General features: G+C 41.5%; 3 protein-coding genes across 10 annotated transcripts; 1 reads left to right on the forward strand and 2 right to left on the reverse strand.

Moving 5' to 3' along the window:
- Window positions 1–870: 870 nt before the first annotated feature.
- On the reverse strand, window positions 871–3,530 carry ankrd2 (ankyrin repeat domain 2 (stretch responsive muscle)). The gene is made up of 8 exons (XM_020090931.2): window positions 3,290–3,530; window positions 2,439–2,588; window positions 2,166–2,273; window positions 1,993–2,091; window positions 1,780–1,878; window positions 1,551–1,649; window positions 1,363–1,461; window positions 871–1,065 (listed from the first exon to the last, which is right to left on the reverse strand). Exons 1-8 carry the CDS (start codon window positions 3,323–3,325, stop codon window positions 955–957), a joined length of 801 nt encoding a protein of 266 aa, XP_019946490.1. The 5' UTR covers window positions 3,326–3,530; the 3' UTR covers window positions 871–954.
- On the forward strand, window positions 2,327–7,299 carry st3gal7 (ST3 beta-galactoside alpha-2,3-sialyltransferase 7). 2 transcript variants are annotated; one of them, XM_069538944.1, is made up of 8 exons: window positions 2,327–2,464; window positions 4,498–4,648; window positions 4,738–4,864; window positions 5,047–5,384; window positions 5,468–5,654; window positions 5,790–5,930; window positions 6,733–6,882; window positions 6,964–7,299. In XM_069538944.1, the coding sequence occupies exons 2-8, from the start codon at window positions 4,509–4,511 to the stop codon at window positions 7,120–7,122; spliced, it is 1,242 nt and encodes a 413-aa protein (XP_069395045.1). In that variant the 5' UTR covers window positions 2,327–2,464; window positions 4,498–4,508; the 3' UTR covers window positions 7,123–7,299. The 2 variants fall into 2 exon arrangements, with proteins under 2 accessions (XP_069395045.1, XP_019943040.1); XM_020087481.2 differs by lacking the exon at window positions 2,327–2,464 and adding an exon at window positions 4,158–4,253.
- Window positions 7,300–7,402: 103 nt separating this feature from the next.
- hps1 (HPS1 biogenesis of lysosomal organelles complex 3 subunit 1) lies at window positions 7,403–15,963 on the reverse strand. Of its 7 annotated transcripts, none has more exons than XM_069538942.1 (19): window positions 15,745–15,963; window positions 14,188–14,286; window positions 13,955–14,095; window positions 13,723–13,857; window positions 13,178–13,320; window positions 12,988–13,096; window positions 11,897–12,057; window positions 11,713–11,815; window positions 11,531–11,615; window positions 10,940–10,995; window positions 10,648–10,815; window positions 10,268–10,447; window positions 9,758–9,834; window positions 9,526–9,663; window positions 9,352–9,417; window positions 9,013–9,157; window positions 8,300–8,413; window positions 8,097–8,179; window positions 7,403–8,012 (listed from the first exon to the last, which is right to left on the reverse strand). In XM_069538942.1, the coding sequence occupies exons 3-19, from the start codon at window positions 14,069–14,071 to the stop codon at window positions 7,850–7,852; spliced, it is 2,043 nt and encodes a 680-aa protein (XP_069395043.1). In that variant the 5' UTR covers window positions 14,072–14,095; window positions 14,188–14,286; window positions 15,745–15,963; the 3' UTR covers window positions 7,403–7,849. The 7 variants fall into 7 exon arrangements, with proteins under 7 accessions (XP_069395043.1, XP_069395040.1, XP_069395042.1 ...); XM_069538939.1 differs by having other exon boundaries at window positions 7,403–8,015; XM_069538941.1 differs by having other exon boundaries at window positions 9,013–9,152; window positions 9,347–9,417; window positions 15,745–15,956.
- Window positions 15,964–16,926: the final 963 nt, after the last annotated feature.

Genomic DNA, 16,926 nt, shown 5'->3' on the forward strand with positions numbered 1-16,926 from the left:
TAACAAACAAATTGACGGATTACTACCAATCTTTGTGCAAGAATGGGGTATGGGTCAGGAAATAACCCATTCCATTTTGGTGCTGAGCCAGGAATGTTTCTCCACTTTGTTTAACATTCAATGTTTTCAACATTTTCAGAGAATAATAATTATTATTATTATTATTATTATTACAACAGAGAATAATAAAAATCAGACATGTTTAGGGGGCTGGTATTTATGAGCAGTTCCAAATAAAGATCCAGATCTAGTGAATTTAAATGTGGTCTCATAAGGGTACAGTTGGGATATAGGTCTGTGCATTCCTCACTGCATTGGACCTCACACACTAGATTGCTTTTCTCGATGTGCAGACTAGGATGTACCAGTCTCTGTCGTAGTGTGTTGGGTTTGAGAAACGTGCAATGATTGTTGACGCACTTCCTGAGAAGCGGCTCCGATGACAATGTGTTTATTCTTCTTTAATAACCACCCACAGTGTGGAGGTGCAGTTGGGCCTGGCCGATAGCTTTAAGTTCATCCCTCTGGTGTTTGTGCTCCTCTTGCTGGCACATCATCACCTCGGTGTCGCAGGGTTCTGATAACTCCTTGATTGTGTTCACCACCGACTAGATGGATGGCCCTCGATTCAACTTTTTTTGGATTATTATTATTAATATTCAACCTCCCAAGGCATCACAAATCAGATATTAAACACGAAAGTGCCCCTAAGATCACAAAGCTCTTCAGAAATGAAAACCAAAGCCAAAGCTTAGCAAAAGAAGATCGTTTCAAATGCATCACATCCAGGCAAATATTTAGACTAATCTCAGAGGTTAAAGCTCACACCATATGGCCCATAAGTTAATGCGTCTGCTCAAATACGACATAGACAGATGTGTAGTGGAGTCACAGAATGTATTTCGACAGATAAGTAACATTATACTTAATGATTATTACATCTTTCACTCTGCATTATTCACTCCTCTCTTGAGGTTTATCAGGAGGCACCTGTCCCACCTCCCCCAGTGTCTCCATGATGTCCGACTGCCACTGTTTTACCTGTTGCACTGCCGTCACTCCCTCCTGGAACACAGTTTATACTGTCAGTATGTTAGCACGGGGTCATACTGTATGTATGTACAGTGATTGTAGTGTAGTGTTGATTATGACTAAATTGCTGGTATGTAATCTGTCAAATTGTCATTAAAACATAAAAACTTGGTTTAAAATATTATTACTAAAATTCATCCCAGCCAGTTTTCATGCTTTATGCTGAGCTAACTAACAGTGTTGACTAACTGTAGCATCATATAATGTAAAGATTTTTCAGAGGAAAAAGTAGAGCTAAACTAGACATACGCAAAAGCAAGATAAACTCACAAGATTCTTTATTTTGGTGTCAGCTCCTGCATCAACGAGCAGTTTCACTATCGTGTATCTGTTGAGACGCACAGCGTCATGCAGGGCTGTGTCTCCTTCCTGAGAGAAGAAAACATTTATTATTGAAGGAATGAAATGATAGAGATGTGGAAAACTGGACAGAAAGACTGCTGAGCTGCTTCCTATACCCTGTCCATGCAGTTGATTTTGGCACCACAGGACAGCAGGTACTCCACAATGGTGCTGTGGCCTGTTCTCGTGGCCACATGCAGAGGAGTGCTGTTCAGCTGCAGTGTGGCAGTGATAACACAGTGACTGTTATTTGTATGCAAATCCACACGCAAACACACAACTGCATTTCAGTAAATGTTCACAGACACAAGTATTTGTCCCAGTAATAATTAGATGCACGTTCACCTTATCTCTAACATTCAGGTCAGCACTGTTACTCTTCAGGATTTCCACGACTTCCAGGCTTCCCCCTCTGCAGGCCCAGTGTATGGCCCCCGAGCCCAGCTGAAATACAGCAGCAGTGCCCCTTCCTGTTAGTTGTACTCACTTTAGGCAACTGGAAGAATCTAATCTTCATCTCATCATCATCTTTACAAAGAAGCAACCTGCACGTCTTACCTGATCTTTGAAGTTGATGTCAGCTCCTCTTTCTAAAAGACTGTGGACGACTGTGGCATGTCCTTCCAGAGCGGCACGATGTAGCCCTGTCCTCTTCAACTGGAAAATTTAAATTCACTGTAGTAGATGTTATTTATTGTGTTATGCTGCAGTTATCTGTGCTTGAAACATACCTCATCGTGGACATTAGGATCCCCACCATCTGCCAGATACTTGTCTATCACATTCAGTTTGCCAAGAGTGGCTGCATTCATGAATTCTGCAATATCAACGTGTCCTATCTGTCAATACAGAAACACACACACGCACACGCACACACACACACACACACACACACACACACACACACACACACACAGAGAAAGCGAAGAGGCACAGGCGAGAGACAGATCCAATTTTATATCTCTTTGTGCACATGAAGATAAGGTTTCAAAACGGCAGCTCACCATAGGGATTTCCGCAGACAACCTGGGTGAGTCGTTTTTTTTCTTGATCTTCTTTTTCTCTTTGCACAGCTCCCTGACATTTTCCCCTCCACTCAGCTCCAAAATCTCACGGTGTTGGTCTGAAGAAACTCTCCTCACTCGCTCCTCTGCCTAAAAAATGTCCGAAGCAATTATGAAATAAAAAGCAGCATTAGATAAGCTCGGGGAGAGAAGTACTAAAGGAGAGAAGCCAAGTAGGCCAAGGGCTGCTGAGAGTCAGGAATGATGTACTGTGTTAATGTCCAAGTAAATTCATAACATAGTGTAAGCTATTTCAGGTTTTAACAAATGTAATGTTCCAAATAAACTGCCTCTTCTATGCTGTTAATATGTTTTCACATAATTTATCAATGAATGAGTATCTGTACCTTGTATTCATGTTAACTTAATTAATTTGAATAACGTGTATGTGTGTTAATGGCAAAACATGAACAGGAGCCATTGAACCTTGAATTAAAAGTAATTGACAGGTTTCACTGGAGCTCATAAGCTAAATGACTTCAGTGTAAACAACAAAACAACAAACAAAGCTACAATACTACAACTACTAGTGCTACAAAACACACTGGTCTTTGGTTTGCATTTATTTTCTAGTATATCTACAAATGGATTTTATTGTTTTCTTGGACATACCGACTGAGTGATGCACGTCCCTTCGAATAAAGCACCTGTGATGTGTTAACAGTTTAGTATTATTCAACCTGCTATGCCTAATACAATCTCCCTGGTGGTGAGTGATTAATGGTTATCACCATAGAAGCCATACTTAATGTAAGACACTATAAATAGAAAAACCATTACATTTAACCTACCTGAGTTTTCGTCTCTCCTTCTGATTTATGGTCCATCACACCGAATGCTCACTGCTCAACCTCTTCCATTTCTCTTTAGTTAATAAAGTAATTTCAGACAGCTAAAATCTTCCAAACATTAACAACTGTTTTAGAGGATAATAAAAGAAGAGCAGCGGCAGATGAAAAACTCTGCTCTGCTGCTCCGGTGGCTTCCTGGTAGGAATGCAGGGTTCATGGTGGGACATTGTGTCACCCCAACAAACAGGTGTGTGTGCACTGTGGTGTGTGGAAGCATGTACTGTATTTGTGAGTTCCTGCCAGCTCCACTCCCTCTCTCTTCCCCTCTTTGTTATGCGCGCGCGCGCACACACACACACTCACTCACTCACTCACTCACTCACTCACACACACACACACACACACACACACACACACACACACACACACACACACACACACACACACACACACACACACACACAACTACCCCTAACCTTCAGGCATGAAGCCCAGGTCACAAGCTGAGGGAACTTGTCCCACGTTGTTACACACTTTTTTACACAAGCAAACACACTGTTTGGGGAGGTTATGTTATTTATAGAGGTTTCATTATCGTCAAGTGATACCTTGTAAATATCTGTTTGACCAGCACAACAAAAACCAATCACTGTGCATCAAGCATTTATGTTGTATATCCAGTCTTTCTTTTTTCACATTACTTGTCTTTTCTGGACACTTCCCTTTTAATTTCCTTTTAGATGGACAGTTGGTCACACACTTATTTACAGGCATTCCTGCCATGGGGTTACGTGTTAATGGTTAACCATGTGTTATTAAAGGGAAGTGGCAAAGTTCAGTGGGGCAGGACTCTGCAGCAGCCATTTTAGCTCCACGGGACATGCGTCTTGCTGCTTTCCCATCAGTCATGGAGCAGAGGAAAACAGATGGTTAAGTCTCAGTCTATGTCTCTACCAGGCTGCGTGTAAGTTATATTGTTATATTGCTCAAAATAATGTATCTCTTGATGCATTAGTGTGTAGAAACCATTTGAATAGACAGTGTTTATTGACATTTACAGATAACATGCTTGTAACTGAGCGCCACAAACACTTTTATGATACCTTTACTACTGGGATAAGCTAGATTAGTTCGTTAATATGTCATAAAATGATTTAGATTAAAATCTACTCCGTGAATTCAATAATGTGTGTGTTTTGCTGGTGCAGGTGCAGGCACCATGGTGATGCTGGATCACTTGAGTGTAGAAGACACAAATGACGACTCCCTGCTGTTGCCTGAGGCTGCAACACCAACACCTGTCTGTCACAGGCAGCGCATGCTCACACATACTGACTCCAGTGATATTTTCCAAACCAGGTACAATCTTTTGCAGGAACTCATTGACTTATTTTATTTGTGAACTTGTTATATAATGCTATGGTGTTTTTTTCCCCTCTGCTGTCCAGGGGTGAGAACCTTGCCTTCAGTCTGGTGCTGCTGATTGGATGCTACTCAGCCGTTCTGATTCCTGCCTATTTCCCCACGAATCAGGTGGCAACACTGGGCAATGACTTCCATCATCCTAAAGATCTGGTATGGATACACATCTTAGCAGTCACATGTGGAATGGATACTTGGAATGGGGGAGACTGGGATCGAACCGCTGACACTCTGATTAGTGGACAACCCTCTATCTCCTGAGCCACAGCTACCCTACTTTTGATCCATTCTTCTTCACCATTACCAAACTTCTCTCTGTTTTCCCCTTTCTTCAGGTCTTACTAAACCACTCAGCCTCACTGCTGTCAGGCCCCTGTCAGCCTCACTGGTGTCTGAACCACCTCAAGTCTCTGTCCTGCTCTGCGGGCCTCGTGGACATCCCTGTGTTTGTGGAGCAGGATGGACCCGTGCCCTGGGATCTGTCCCCTCCTCTGGGGCTTCAGGGCAGCGAGGAGCCTCTGGCCCTGGCTCTTGCGTCTCTGCCTGAGCATAACCTGCCTCCATCACTGAGGAGAGAGGGCAGCTGCAGGCGATGTATGGTGGTGGGCAATGGAGGGGTTCTTCATGGGAGCCATCTTGGATCTCATATAGATCAGTATGACATCATTATCAGGTATGCTTGCCAGTGTCAGACACACAGAAGTTGAAGTAGAGCTAGAAGAAATTAGAAAAACTAAATTTTCATCCCCGTACTAGGTTGAATAATGCTCCAGTGCCTGGCTTTGAGAGAGATGCTGGTTCCCGCACCACCATCCGCCTGATTTACCCAGAGGGAGCGCCTCACTTTGCAAAAGAGTACAAAAAGACCTCCATGGTTGCCCTGGTGGTCTTCAAGAGCCTGGACCTGGACTGGCTCACTTCTGTCATCACCAAACAGCCTCTGGTAAAGCCTGCATCACATGAACCATTGCATGCAGAAATGCCACATTGCATAAGCAGTCAGCGGCACAGCGACACTGCTGTCACATCGTCACACTCACATGCTCAACATCTGCCATGTTGTTGTTTTTTAAAATAGAGCTTCTGGTCCAAAATGTGGTTCTGGAGAGAGGTGGTGGATGATATCCCTCTAAAACCAGAGAACTTCAGGATCCTGCATCCAGAGATTATTCGCAAGACGGGACAAGTGTTACAGAAATATGCAGTGAAACAGGGAAAAGTGGGTTCCAACGCAATGTGCTTGTTCTATATTCAACTCCCTTTTGGCAAGTTGTGATACACACTCACCCTCTGCTCATGCTTCATGCTGTGCTATCATACAACACTACATGCAAACAGCAAAAAAGGCATAGAAGAACAATGGCTCGCCTGTGAAGGCTAACCTTCAGTTCTAGAGGCTAATGTTCATTTCAGTTCATTGTATTACCTCTGCCATGGTGGTTTTGTTTTCATCTGCATTTGTTTGTGGATTACACAAAAACCACTCGATCAATTTCCATTCAATTTTTAGGAGGGGTGGGACATGACTCAAGGAAGAGCCGAATAAATATTAGTATGGATCCAGACCAGGGGGCGGATCGATGACTCAAATATTCACTGATTTCTCAGAGAATAATTCATGCATCGTGATTGATTAAAAACAAGCTGACATTTTTAGAGACTAATGAGTGTGTGCAAGTTGGTGCAGATCCAAATAAAATCTGGATCTAGTGGATTTAAATGTGGTTTCATTTCTTGATGTGGACCTGGGGGCAGATCCAGATTTTTGAAGCACTTTCACAAATTTCCCAGGAAACAATAAATAGTTTCTGATGAAAGCACTCAGGTATGTTAAGTTGACTGATATCTATAAGTGTGGGCCATTTAGTGCTGCTCGGTTGAATTTAAGTGGACAGCTGGGCCTTGGCAGACGTATTATCCTAGTTATCTGTGCAGCTCTGGGGGATATTTCTTATAAATCTGAAATATTAATGAAAATCTGGTTCTAGATATCATTGAGTGTTTTTCCTCTTCTCTAGTAGATGGTGCCGACACTTGGTGCCAGTGCAGTGGTGTTGGCTTTGCAGCTGTGTGACCAGGTGAGCCTGGCAGGGTTTGGCTATGACCTGCAGCACCCGGAGGCCAGGCTTCACTACTACGAGACAATACGCATGGATGCGATGAAGGCTCAAGTAAGTGGCTCACATTTTCCTCTCACGCTCCAACAGATTTATTTATAACTTATTTTCATTATCCTCATCATCATCATCCAGGTGGTGCATGACGTCAGTGCTGAGAAACTCTTCTTGAGGGACCTGGTGGCTGCGCGAGCTGTGACCGACCTCACAGGCGCATTGGGAGCCAGCAGCATAGAGAGCAATCATATAGTGAACTCCACGTGTACTCCTCCCTCTCGCTGTGAGCATGTATAGCGTCCTCCATAAGAGGCTCACACAGCATGGACTGACCTTTAAAGAGCCCACAGTGATGCCTCATGAATCAACGATAGTGGAGACAAAAATAAGTATATCTTATTTAAAAATCCATGAACTTTACATTACCAACTGTGACAAGTGTAGTTATTATCATATAGGTAAGTACTGTGTGATCACACATCAGGAAAAAGCTCAGAAAATGACTGAATCTTTTTTAAATCACTGCAATCATCAATGTTCCACACTGTGCTGTTTACAATGACTCAATAAAAAAGAATAAGAAACTACTGACATTTATTGTTTCCATGTAGAAGAATCTTTGTATTAATCCGTATTATACATAAATACTACTGCATGTTCATTTATACAACTTACTAAACAGAAGTAGGGAAGACTGGAGAGTTTTGGCCTTTATACAAATCCTTCAGTGGCAAATTTTAGAAAAAAACACATCTACAGTAGTAAAGCAGGTCAATCTACAAACATTGAAGGAGTGATATTATCAATATAATTAATACAAGATACAAAATAGTGCACAACTGTGTTTGCTGATAATAAATGTAAGTGCATGAAATAAATTATTTTACGTCCTTATAACCTTATACAGATATAGAACGCAGTAAAAATAGAGAGTGACAGTATTTGTTTTGTCCTTGGCAGTAGTAACGCAGTGACGTGTACCTCAGCTACTGTGACTTAAGTGTGTGTGTGTGTGTGTGTGTGTCTACAGTAAGGGATTGCGCGAAGGCTCCCAAAGTTTGCTCGCCAGCTGTCGGCAGTGCTGGAGGATGATCTCGGTGGGGATGACCCCCAGGTGAACCGTCAGCAGCTCGTAGCACCTCACCACCTCACCCTGGTGATTCTTGCTGTAGTACCGCAGCAGCTTCCTGCTGGACACAACACGTCCTATAGTCATCGGCACTCTGGTTTGAATCAGTCACATCCATTTCTGCCACAATGCTGTTGCTTACCTGTAGTAGTCCCAGGCCAGCATCCCGATTGGGGCAGAGTCATCAGGTAGGATGGGTATGTCCCCGGCCTCTAACTTGTAGCCCTGTTTGACCGGATATACACATTAAATATATTCCGTATTTTTATTATTTTTACAGTATATCAAGATACTAAAAAATGTGTTAGTTTTATTACTGGAAACAAATATAGGCCAAAAATTTACCGTTTCATTTTCAAACCAGAGGAAGTAGCAGAAGTAGAAGTCTCCATCACGCAACGTGACAGTGGAGTAACCCTTCCGGAGAAAGCGGCGCGTCGTGCTGACCAGGTTCCAAACCTTCAGGAGACATCAGTCCAGAGAAATTTATTTGAGTTAGATTAATTTAATGTAGGGAGAATTTTACATTAAAAACATAAGTTTAAAACAGTTAGAACAAGAATGGCCCAAAGCAGAGGCCAAGGCTCAACAGTCCACTTATGAAACTACATTTAAATTCACCCTATCCAGATTTTCATTTGGATGTGCACCAAATTAAAACACACTAAATAAATCAACTGGTCCATTTAACGTGTTGGATTTTTTTGATCAAAATCCATGAATTATTCTCTGAGAAATCAAAGAAAATGTTGAATAATGCCTCACAATGAAAAAAATATCCTGGATTAATTCATTCATCCACTTCAAAATTTCAAAGCTTCTTCCTTGCCTCCACATAATTTCATGGACACCAACAGAGTAGTTTCTGTGTAATCCTGCTGACAAACAACCTCCTTGGTGGAGGCAAATATGCTGATTCTACATCTACTGACAGTACTGGCTCAGCACAGAGACTGGAAGTGTTCACAGGTTCTGCTGTGCTCTTTATCAGCCAAAATGCAATTTAACCCTAATTAGCTCTACTCTAATTAAAAACGTGCACTTCAAATATGCTTGACCTTGTTTTTAATGAACTGAGCCACTGGCCCCTTCCCCAGCTCAGACGTGGTGCGTTCTGTGATGCTGAGTGACGGTGCGATCATTTGGCCGTTGGATCGGTCCACGCAGATGAAATGGATGAGGCCTGGGAAATCCTCCAGATATGTGAGATGAACTGGGTCAAGATCAATACACTCAGGATAAAAGGGTGTTATATTAAAAAAAAACCTTTACCTTCTATAGAAGGTAAAAAGAAATGAGCTTGTAATTTAAAAAAAATATTATAAATGTAGTTTTGTGAAGAGATCAGACACATCATAGGCATCACAGGGAGCAGGATTATTTTTCTGAAAGGATATGACACCATGGTGATATTCCTCTTGCTTTTCACCAACAGAAAGTCCTTCCAGTCCATGAGTTTCTCTCTGGAAGAGAAGAAAATGAATCAACAATGACCGCTTGAAGGAATATGTGTGCTAAAACCTGCGAAGGTGATTCAGATTTGAAAAACAAAAACCCTGACTGATACTCACTGTGCCATGGTCTGCGCTCGCTCCTGCAGACCTGGGGAGAGACGTTGAGGAATGTCGCCTGGTCCAGCGTTAATGAGAAAACACTGTCGGTATATTCCACAGAGCTGCGTCTTCATATTCTTACACCATGGGATGAGACTGAAAGAAAAACATGAATGTAAACATTCCTGAGGACAGTACAGCAGCTTTGCCATAATGCACTTTGGCCAGCAGAGGGCGGCAGCAGACTTACTCTTTGTTGAACCCAGGTCCTCCTCTGGCATAGGCTCGATTCTTGAACTCCTTCCAGACATTTAGTAACTGAGCAGACTGGATAGAAAACAGTAAGGGAGAGGGTTATTTTATTTTTGCAGGTCCAAACTGGGTTAGCAACAGATTCATTCAAGTTTAGATAAGGAGACGATAAAGAAAGACTTTCAACAAACCATGATTTATTATTATAATGTACTATAGAATTTTAGAAAGGTATTCAGGATGTGCTGAGGGAATAGAAGCACACTTCAACTTGAATTGAAGTGTGCTTCTATTCATAACATATACATTATTCATTTATAAACTTTCATGGATTTTGATATACAATAATAACGAACGAGGATTGAAAAAAGGCTGACTCTTTGAAAAATATTTTTCTAGTATAGCCTGTAAAAGAAGTAAAGAAAATAATTGTAAATTGTTGTTTTACATGAGAAGTCCATTTACAGAGATATTTGAAATAGAAAAGTCGCGTGTAAAAAGCCCATACCTGTAACTCACTGGGCCCCAGGGCTTTAATGAATTTATCCAGTTTGCTGCGGATGTCATTTATCAGCAGTTGTCCCCGAGTCGCAGCAGAACCTTCGTGTCCTTCACTTAAACACTTCTCCAGTTTGGCAAAAGCCTCCAAAAACTTATACACTGACATGGCGACTGCATTGGTGGGAATCTGACATGGATAAATTTAGATGCATCAAAGTTGTTCAACAAGGTAATAAATATGTATAAAATTGTTGTTTCTTAAATAAGTCAAGATGAATGTGTGATAAGTGCCCCCCCCTGACTGGCCACAAATGTTAAGATGTAAGATGTACACATAAGCAAATCTAATAATAAAACAAATAATAATGTGTGTTGTCATCCACAAACCTTCGTTAGCAGCACTAGTGTGATGCCGGGCCACAGTGGTAGACAATACATGGAGTGAGGCATCATGGGATATAGACCATCTCTGCCTGAGATCTCTAAAAAGACTCTGCGAGGGGTTGAAGGGTCGGGGGGAGGAACCTCCAGAGCCTTCAAGCTGTCCTCTGCCATCTGAGGAGGATTATGACTTTATCCAACTGTGAGGTTTCATTCCAAATAATGATCCTTTTTTCTTAAATAGAATATTAGATATCAGGATAAACTACTGGGAACAGACACTGAAATATTGTCTCACCTGGATGTCTGGGTCCATGAACTCAAACATCGGGAGACTTTCTCTCTCTGGCTTGTCTGGAGACAAAATACACAACATACTGTTCTTTAGAAACTGTAAGATTGTAATGATGAGAAATACAAACTTGCTCAAATTACACAAATGTTACTCCCTCAAACAACAAATCAAATTACGCATCATGTTACAGTATTAAGTACTGGCTGGGATGCAGGTAGGGACATGAATGTAAACGTGTGTGTATACTTCTTTTTTTATGTATATCATATGTTCCAGTGTAGAATATGTCCGGCTGTAAAAAATCCCTCTGAGACACAAATACTGTATTTTCAACAAGGACATAAATAAAAAAACGAATAAATATAAATAAATAGACTCTGCTACACCAGTGTTTCTCAAGTTTTTGCACGTCAAGGACCCCAACACTGATACATATCAGACCACGGACCCCATTTGAAGAGATTATTTGCATTTGTGTTCATTATAGTGAAAAGAGAGATTCCCCTCTTTGTAAGGGACCCTCCTGGAACCCCCTCAAGGACCCTTGGGTGTCCCCAGACCCCACTTTGAGAACCCCTGTTCTACACAACCCACCTGAGCTGCTGGAGTGTCTGTCTGTCGGCGACGGCTCTGGGGTGTAGAAACTCTCATGACCAGAACCAGACGTACTCTCAACATCCTTCACAGAGAAACACACAACATACACAGATGATACACAATCAAACAAAGTGACCAACATGTTGTGGTGCTGCTGAGCGTCTTTTAGTATTTCCTACCTCAGGACCCGGGTCATCCAGGTCTTCGTTGCTAGGATACATATTCTGTGCCATGATGATGAGGGCCAGGAGGTCGGAGGTAGCGAGTGTGCTCGCGTTGCGGCTAGAAAGAGTGGACAACTTATATAAAAATATGAATTACGCTGCATTTTGGAATAAATGTGAGGGGTTTGTGGAAACCCACCTGGAGTAGAAGGCCAGCAGTTTGGTGTGAACCAGGATGAAGGCGTGCAGCACCTCCTCTCCCGCTCTCTCTGCGCTGCTGTTAAGCTGCTGAACTAAACGCCGCTCCAGGAACTCGATGCACTGCTCGCACAGCGTGGGGTGGATCAACCTCTCCACTGCCTGAGGAGGAGGAGAAGACATGAGAGCGAAAGTGATCAAGAGGATTTTAACCATGATTTTTATCCTGTGTAGAGCAAATACAGAAGTCAGTGACCTTAAATATGAAGAACTGGCTTTTCACATTCTTAACACGTTTCTAATGGAAACTGAAGGATAGCTGGCATGGATTTTTTTTCTTTTCCAGATATGATTTATTAATTTAACTCAAAATTGACTTGATGGTGAGGTTTTCTTGTATAATCTGCTTCTAAAAAATAGCATAATTTCTACATTTGATGGAAAAACTAATTCAATATCAAGTTGGACCTGGTTCACAGAAAAAATAAATAGATATAAAAGATATAGGGAGCAGACAAAATAATATAAACACAAAGATCAACAGTAAAAATGTTGGCTTCCAGCTGTTTCTGCCATCTAGTGGTTAAATGTTTATATCATATATCTGATGTAACAATACACTAAAGATAGTCAGGGTTTTAGTTACACATGTTTTGGCTCAGGAGAAGAAAGAATAATGACAATTAAAATACCAAAAATGTAAGAGGGGAAACGATATATAATATATAATAAATCCAATAATATTTCAAAGACACATAATATAATTGGCTACGGTGTACATATGTTATACTGTAAATTATACTAGTCATAGGGAATCCAACTGCACTCCTGTCAGGTTATGTCTTAGCACAGAACTGGTCCATTTAGGTGACTGATATCAAAAAGTGTGTCTACAGTTAATGTAAGGAGACTGTTGGCAGAGGCCTGTGTTCTCCCGAGTGCCATATAGCTGCAGGGAATGAAAAGAAAAGAAATCCTGTGGGGATTAATGTCCATCATGGAGCTGTGTCTTTTAAAAAGATGTTGCAGAATCTGAGGCAAAATTGTAGTTAAGTTGAAAGCTCTGCATTATAAAGGAGCCATGCACTGCACCTCCACTAAGAAGCTCTGGTCGTTCTCTCGGAGGTGGCTGTAGGTCTCCAGCAGACTCTGGAGATGCTTCCACAGCCTCGTTCTCTGCTCCGTGTCCTGAGGTCGCAGTCTGGTGACAAACAACACAGTTCAGACTTCAAACCAGCTGCTGCATTTCAACGTCTTAGCAGGTACGCACTAAAAGTCTTACTCTCTTCTGAGGAGGTGGCTGCTGAGGGTGACCATGCCAAACAGGACCTCAACCATTTTCTTCATCACATAGATCTTCCTCCTCAGAGCATCCTCTCCCTCCTCACCATCTCCATTCACAGCAATGTAGAGACACTCATCGAACTGAGGACAAAATAAACTAATTAGCCGAGAACTTGAATAAAATGGAAAATAAAGTGAAGATGTTTGTATTTAACTGCTTTTTGTTGATTCTGAATTTACTTTAATGAAGTGACTGCATCATGTGCTGCAGGCGGACAAAGCCTGGTTTGATTCCTTAACAGGACTCACATGACAAACATGACGGTGTACTGTAATAGAGGCCTGCATTTACATCACAGTACTATTAGTGTCTATGAGGGGAGATTCGTTAAGGCAGGAATCTGCTTTAAACATGGTGGTGTTTCAAAAGGGTCAGAAAACATTATTTTTTAATTTCTTAATGGATATGTCACATGACGCAGAGCTAATCTGGGGATTTCTGCAGGGCTGAGGAAGGCTTTTATTTTGAAGGGCAGCTGCTACCTGGTGTAGGACGTAGATGTGGTTGTTTTCCGTGGTGAAGGAGGTGTAGCTGTCACCGAGCCTGTCCACCATGCTGCTGCAGGAGATGATGATGGGTGCGAACAGAGTGCTGATGCTGTCCTCAAAGGCAGGAAGCTGAAAAAAACAAAGGAAGGGGAGAAAAAAATTAAGACTTATTCGAACAGCAAAAAACAACAAATTATCTACCAAACACTATTTTCCTCTGTCTTACCCCCTGGCCCTCCTCTTGAGACGCCCCATACTGCTGCTGAATGTTCTGCTGAAACTCTGGGTCAGTCCAGTGGAAGAGGACCTCGGCGCTTTCACTGGCTATCAGCAGGCACTTCATCTGGACCACAGATGCACTCCTGTCCTGCTTCAGTGGGGTGTCCTATTTACTCCATGAGCTCCAAATGCATTATGCCATAAAGGAAAAGGTTTAAAGTATTGAGGCAAAAGACATACCAGAGTCTGTGGGGGGTGGGGCGGGGGTTTTCAGAGTCCTGACATGTTGCTATTCACAGCTGGGTCATGTCCAAAGAGAGGAGGGTGTTATCATCTTGACTGTGATGGCAGAAAATAAATGAGATTAGTGATTCAATGTTGAAATAGCACTTTATATTTAAATAATCCTGGACTGTTTTTTAAAAAGTCCACAATTTCTTACTGTTAACTTTCTAATGTGACAAACTCGTGCTCTTTTGAAAACACATCTGTCTCTCATTTTTGACGATGTTACACTGAGAGAGTTGTCAGGAAGTATAAGATTTTAATTTGAAATTTTGAAACGCAACTCAGTTAAACACTTTAAAGACGTGGAACTGTTTGATCTGAAACCAGAGATCATCTGAACATCATTGATCAGGCCGTGCAGTTCAAAGATCTAAACAACCGTCTGATATTCAATCCATTTCACAGCCAGACACTTGTTTTTTATTGACATTTTTTTAGGTTGGATACTGAACCACACATTTTTCTAGGAATAAAGATGGCCGAAACCATGGGTGTCTGTGAGCACTGAAATCCATTCGCTGTCACTGAATCACTGGAACATATTTTCACACAGGCCCAGTTAAGAATACGCTGGAGCCACTGAGGCCGAACTCTGTGACCTTTTAGACCTAAAGTCCACAGTCTCTGATTGATTATGTTGTATTATGTTGTACACATGTAAGGTCACAATCAAATGTCAACTCCATGTTAGTAGATGGGAAAGGGACTAAACAATGTCAAATTATGCATCAGATCCATTTTTCCCATAAAAAACATGAAAACTTCATGATTGACAGCTGAGACTGACTGATTCATTGAGAATATACTTCTGGCTCCAAATGGACAAGATGGCGGGGATCATCTCCTGGATATTTTTGGCTTTATTTCTGGCTTTTAGATCAAGAACAGAGAATACTGTAGTTACATTCACATATATCATCTAGATTCATTTGCAAACATAAACAGTAATCATTAGAGGACAGGATTATTTCTACTGTCACCATTGTAGGGAGGCAGAAATGTAATCATTAGCTTATGTGATTTAGATTATGTACATATTTGTGGCATATTGAATTGGAGTGTTTTTTGATTGCATTTGTTTCTATAACAATAGAAACAAGCAGTGTTCTAATTGTAGGTTTGTTGTACAGTTACATTGTTTTATCCATGTATATATTTGTAATTATAAAAGACATGCCATTTTATTTATGGCTCATTAAGTATTTTGTCTGTTGATTAATGAACACTGTCTGAAACAAATCAAACAAATGAACAAACACAGCAGATGATGTTGAAGTGGCCTGTGACCCAGCATGTAGTGATATATCTTAGTGATGTTCTTATCACTGATCTTTTCATATATACTGTTTGTGAGAGTTTGTAATCATTTGATCCGATCCGTTAGTTGCACCCCGTGTTTTACCTCAAGCCTCAGCTCACTTCCCCATTACTGAACCTTTCACTGCCGCACACACAAACTCCAGCAACACGACACTTGCACTACACGCACACAATGTGTGGAAGACTCACTGTGCGGACGATCCCAGGATCTGCGTCCTCTCCACGCTTCGTCCACTCACTGTTTCCTGCAGATCGAGGAAGTTTTCAACTTCTGTGTGTGTATATGTGTGTATGTGTATTATCCGCCTCCTTCCTTCCGCACAACACGTGGTCATGTGACAGCAGCAGCTCTTGGAGAGATGTCACAGTGCTGCAGGGTGAGGACTCTGCAGGAAGTGACTGCTCCTTTCAGTGGCTCCCCCTCTCTCTCCTCACCCTCCACAGGAGCCCGATGATCATTGAGGCAAGAAGAAGTCATGTGCTGCAGCCTGAAGTGGGGCACATGACACACGCGCACGCACACGCACACACACACACACACACACACACACAGACGCTGGTATTTGAGGAATGCAGCTACCAGGGCTGAGACTTGAGATTAGACGTGTGTTTGTGCTCTGTTCTTCTTAGTTTGCACAATCATTGAACACTCAGAGGAACAATAGGCATAGTTTACAACATGTAGGTCACTGTAATACACAGACTGAGGCCTGTGGGCTGGATGATTTTTAAATAGCAAATGAAAGGCTCCTGAAAAAGTTAAAAGTTATAATCACATTTAATTGCATTCCCATAACATATATGGAGCTGAACCAGTTGCAGAATTCACACGTTTTTAGAAATGGGGGAAACCAGCTAGAATGATAATCGAATGAAATTCACAGTAAACTTCCAACTCACTATTGCCTATTTGTTCCCATATACATACATACATTATCTACAAACATATGTCTTCTTTCTGTATAATATAAACAAAACATGTGGAAAAAAGAGAAATACAGTTCCAAATGAACTTACACTACTATTACATATCTATAAATTGATTTAATAGAGACTCTGTTTCTGCAAAGTCTTAAAAAGTCTACAATTAAATTGTTTGAATTTCAGAGATCAGAGGGTCTGAGATATGTTTAAATGTTAGGTTTTTTAAGAGAATTGTTTTAGTGGCGTGTATAGTCTGTGATGCCTCTGTGTGCCGTACTTCTGTCTCAATGAACAAGACCCTGCTGGAAATGATAACTGAGCCTACGAACACACAGATCAGAATTGATCTCAGGACACTTGGCTGTTGGAAAGACTATGGATGTACTGTCTGTCTGCAGTCTGTGAGATAACATGGTGTTTCTCTGCTTCTTCACTCTTCATCTTATC

The sequence above is a fragment of the Paralichthys olivaceus genome, chromosome 14 (genome assembly GCF_024713975.1).
Source record: "Paralichthys olivaceus isolate ysfri-2021 chromosome 14, ASM2471397v2, whole genome shotgun sequence".
Lineage (NCBI taxonomy): Eukaryota > Metazoa > Chordata > Actinopteri > Pleuronectiformes > Paralichthyidae > Paralichthys > Paralichthys olivaceus.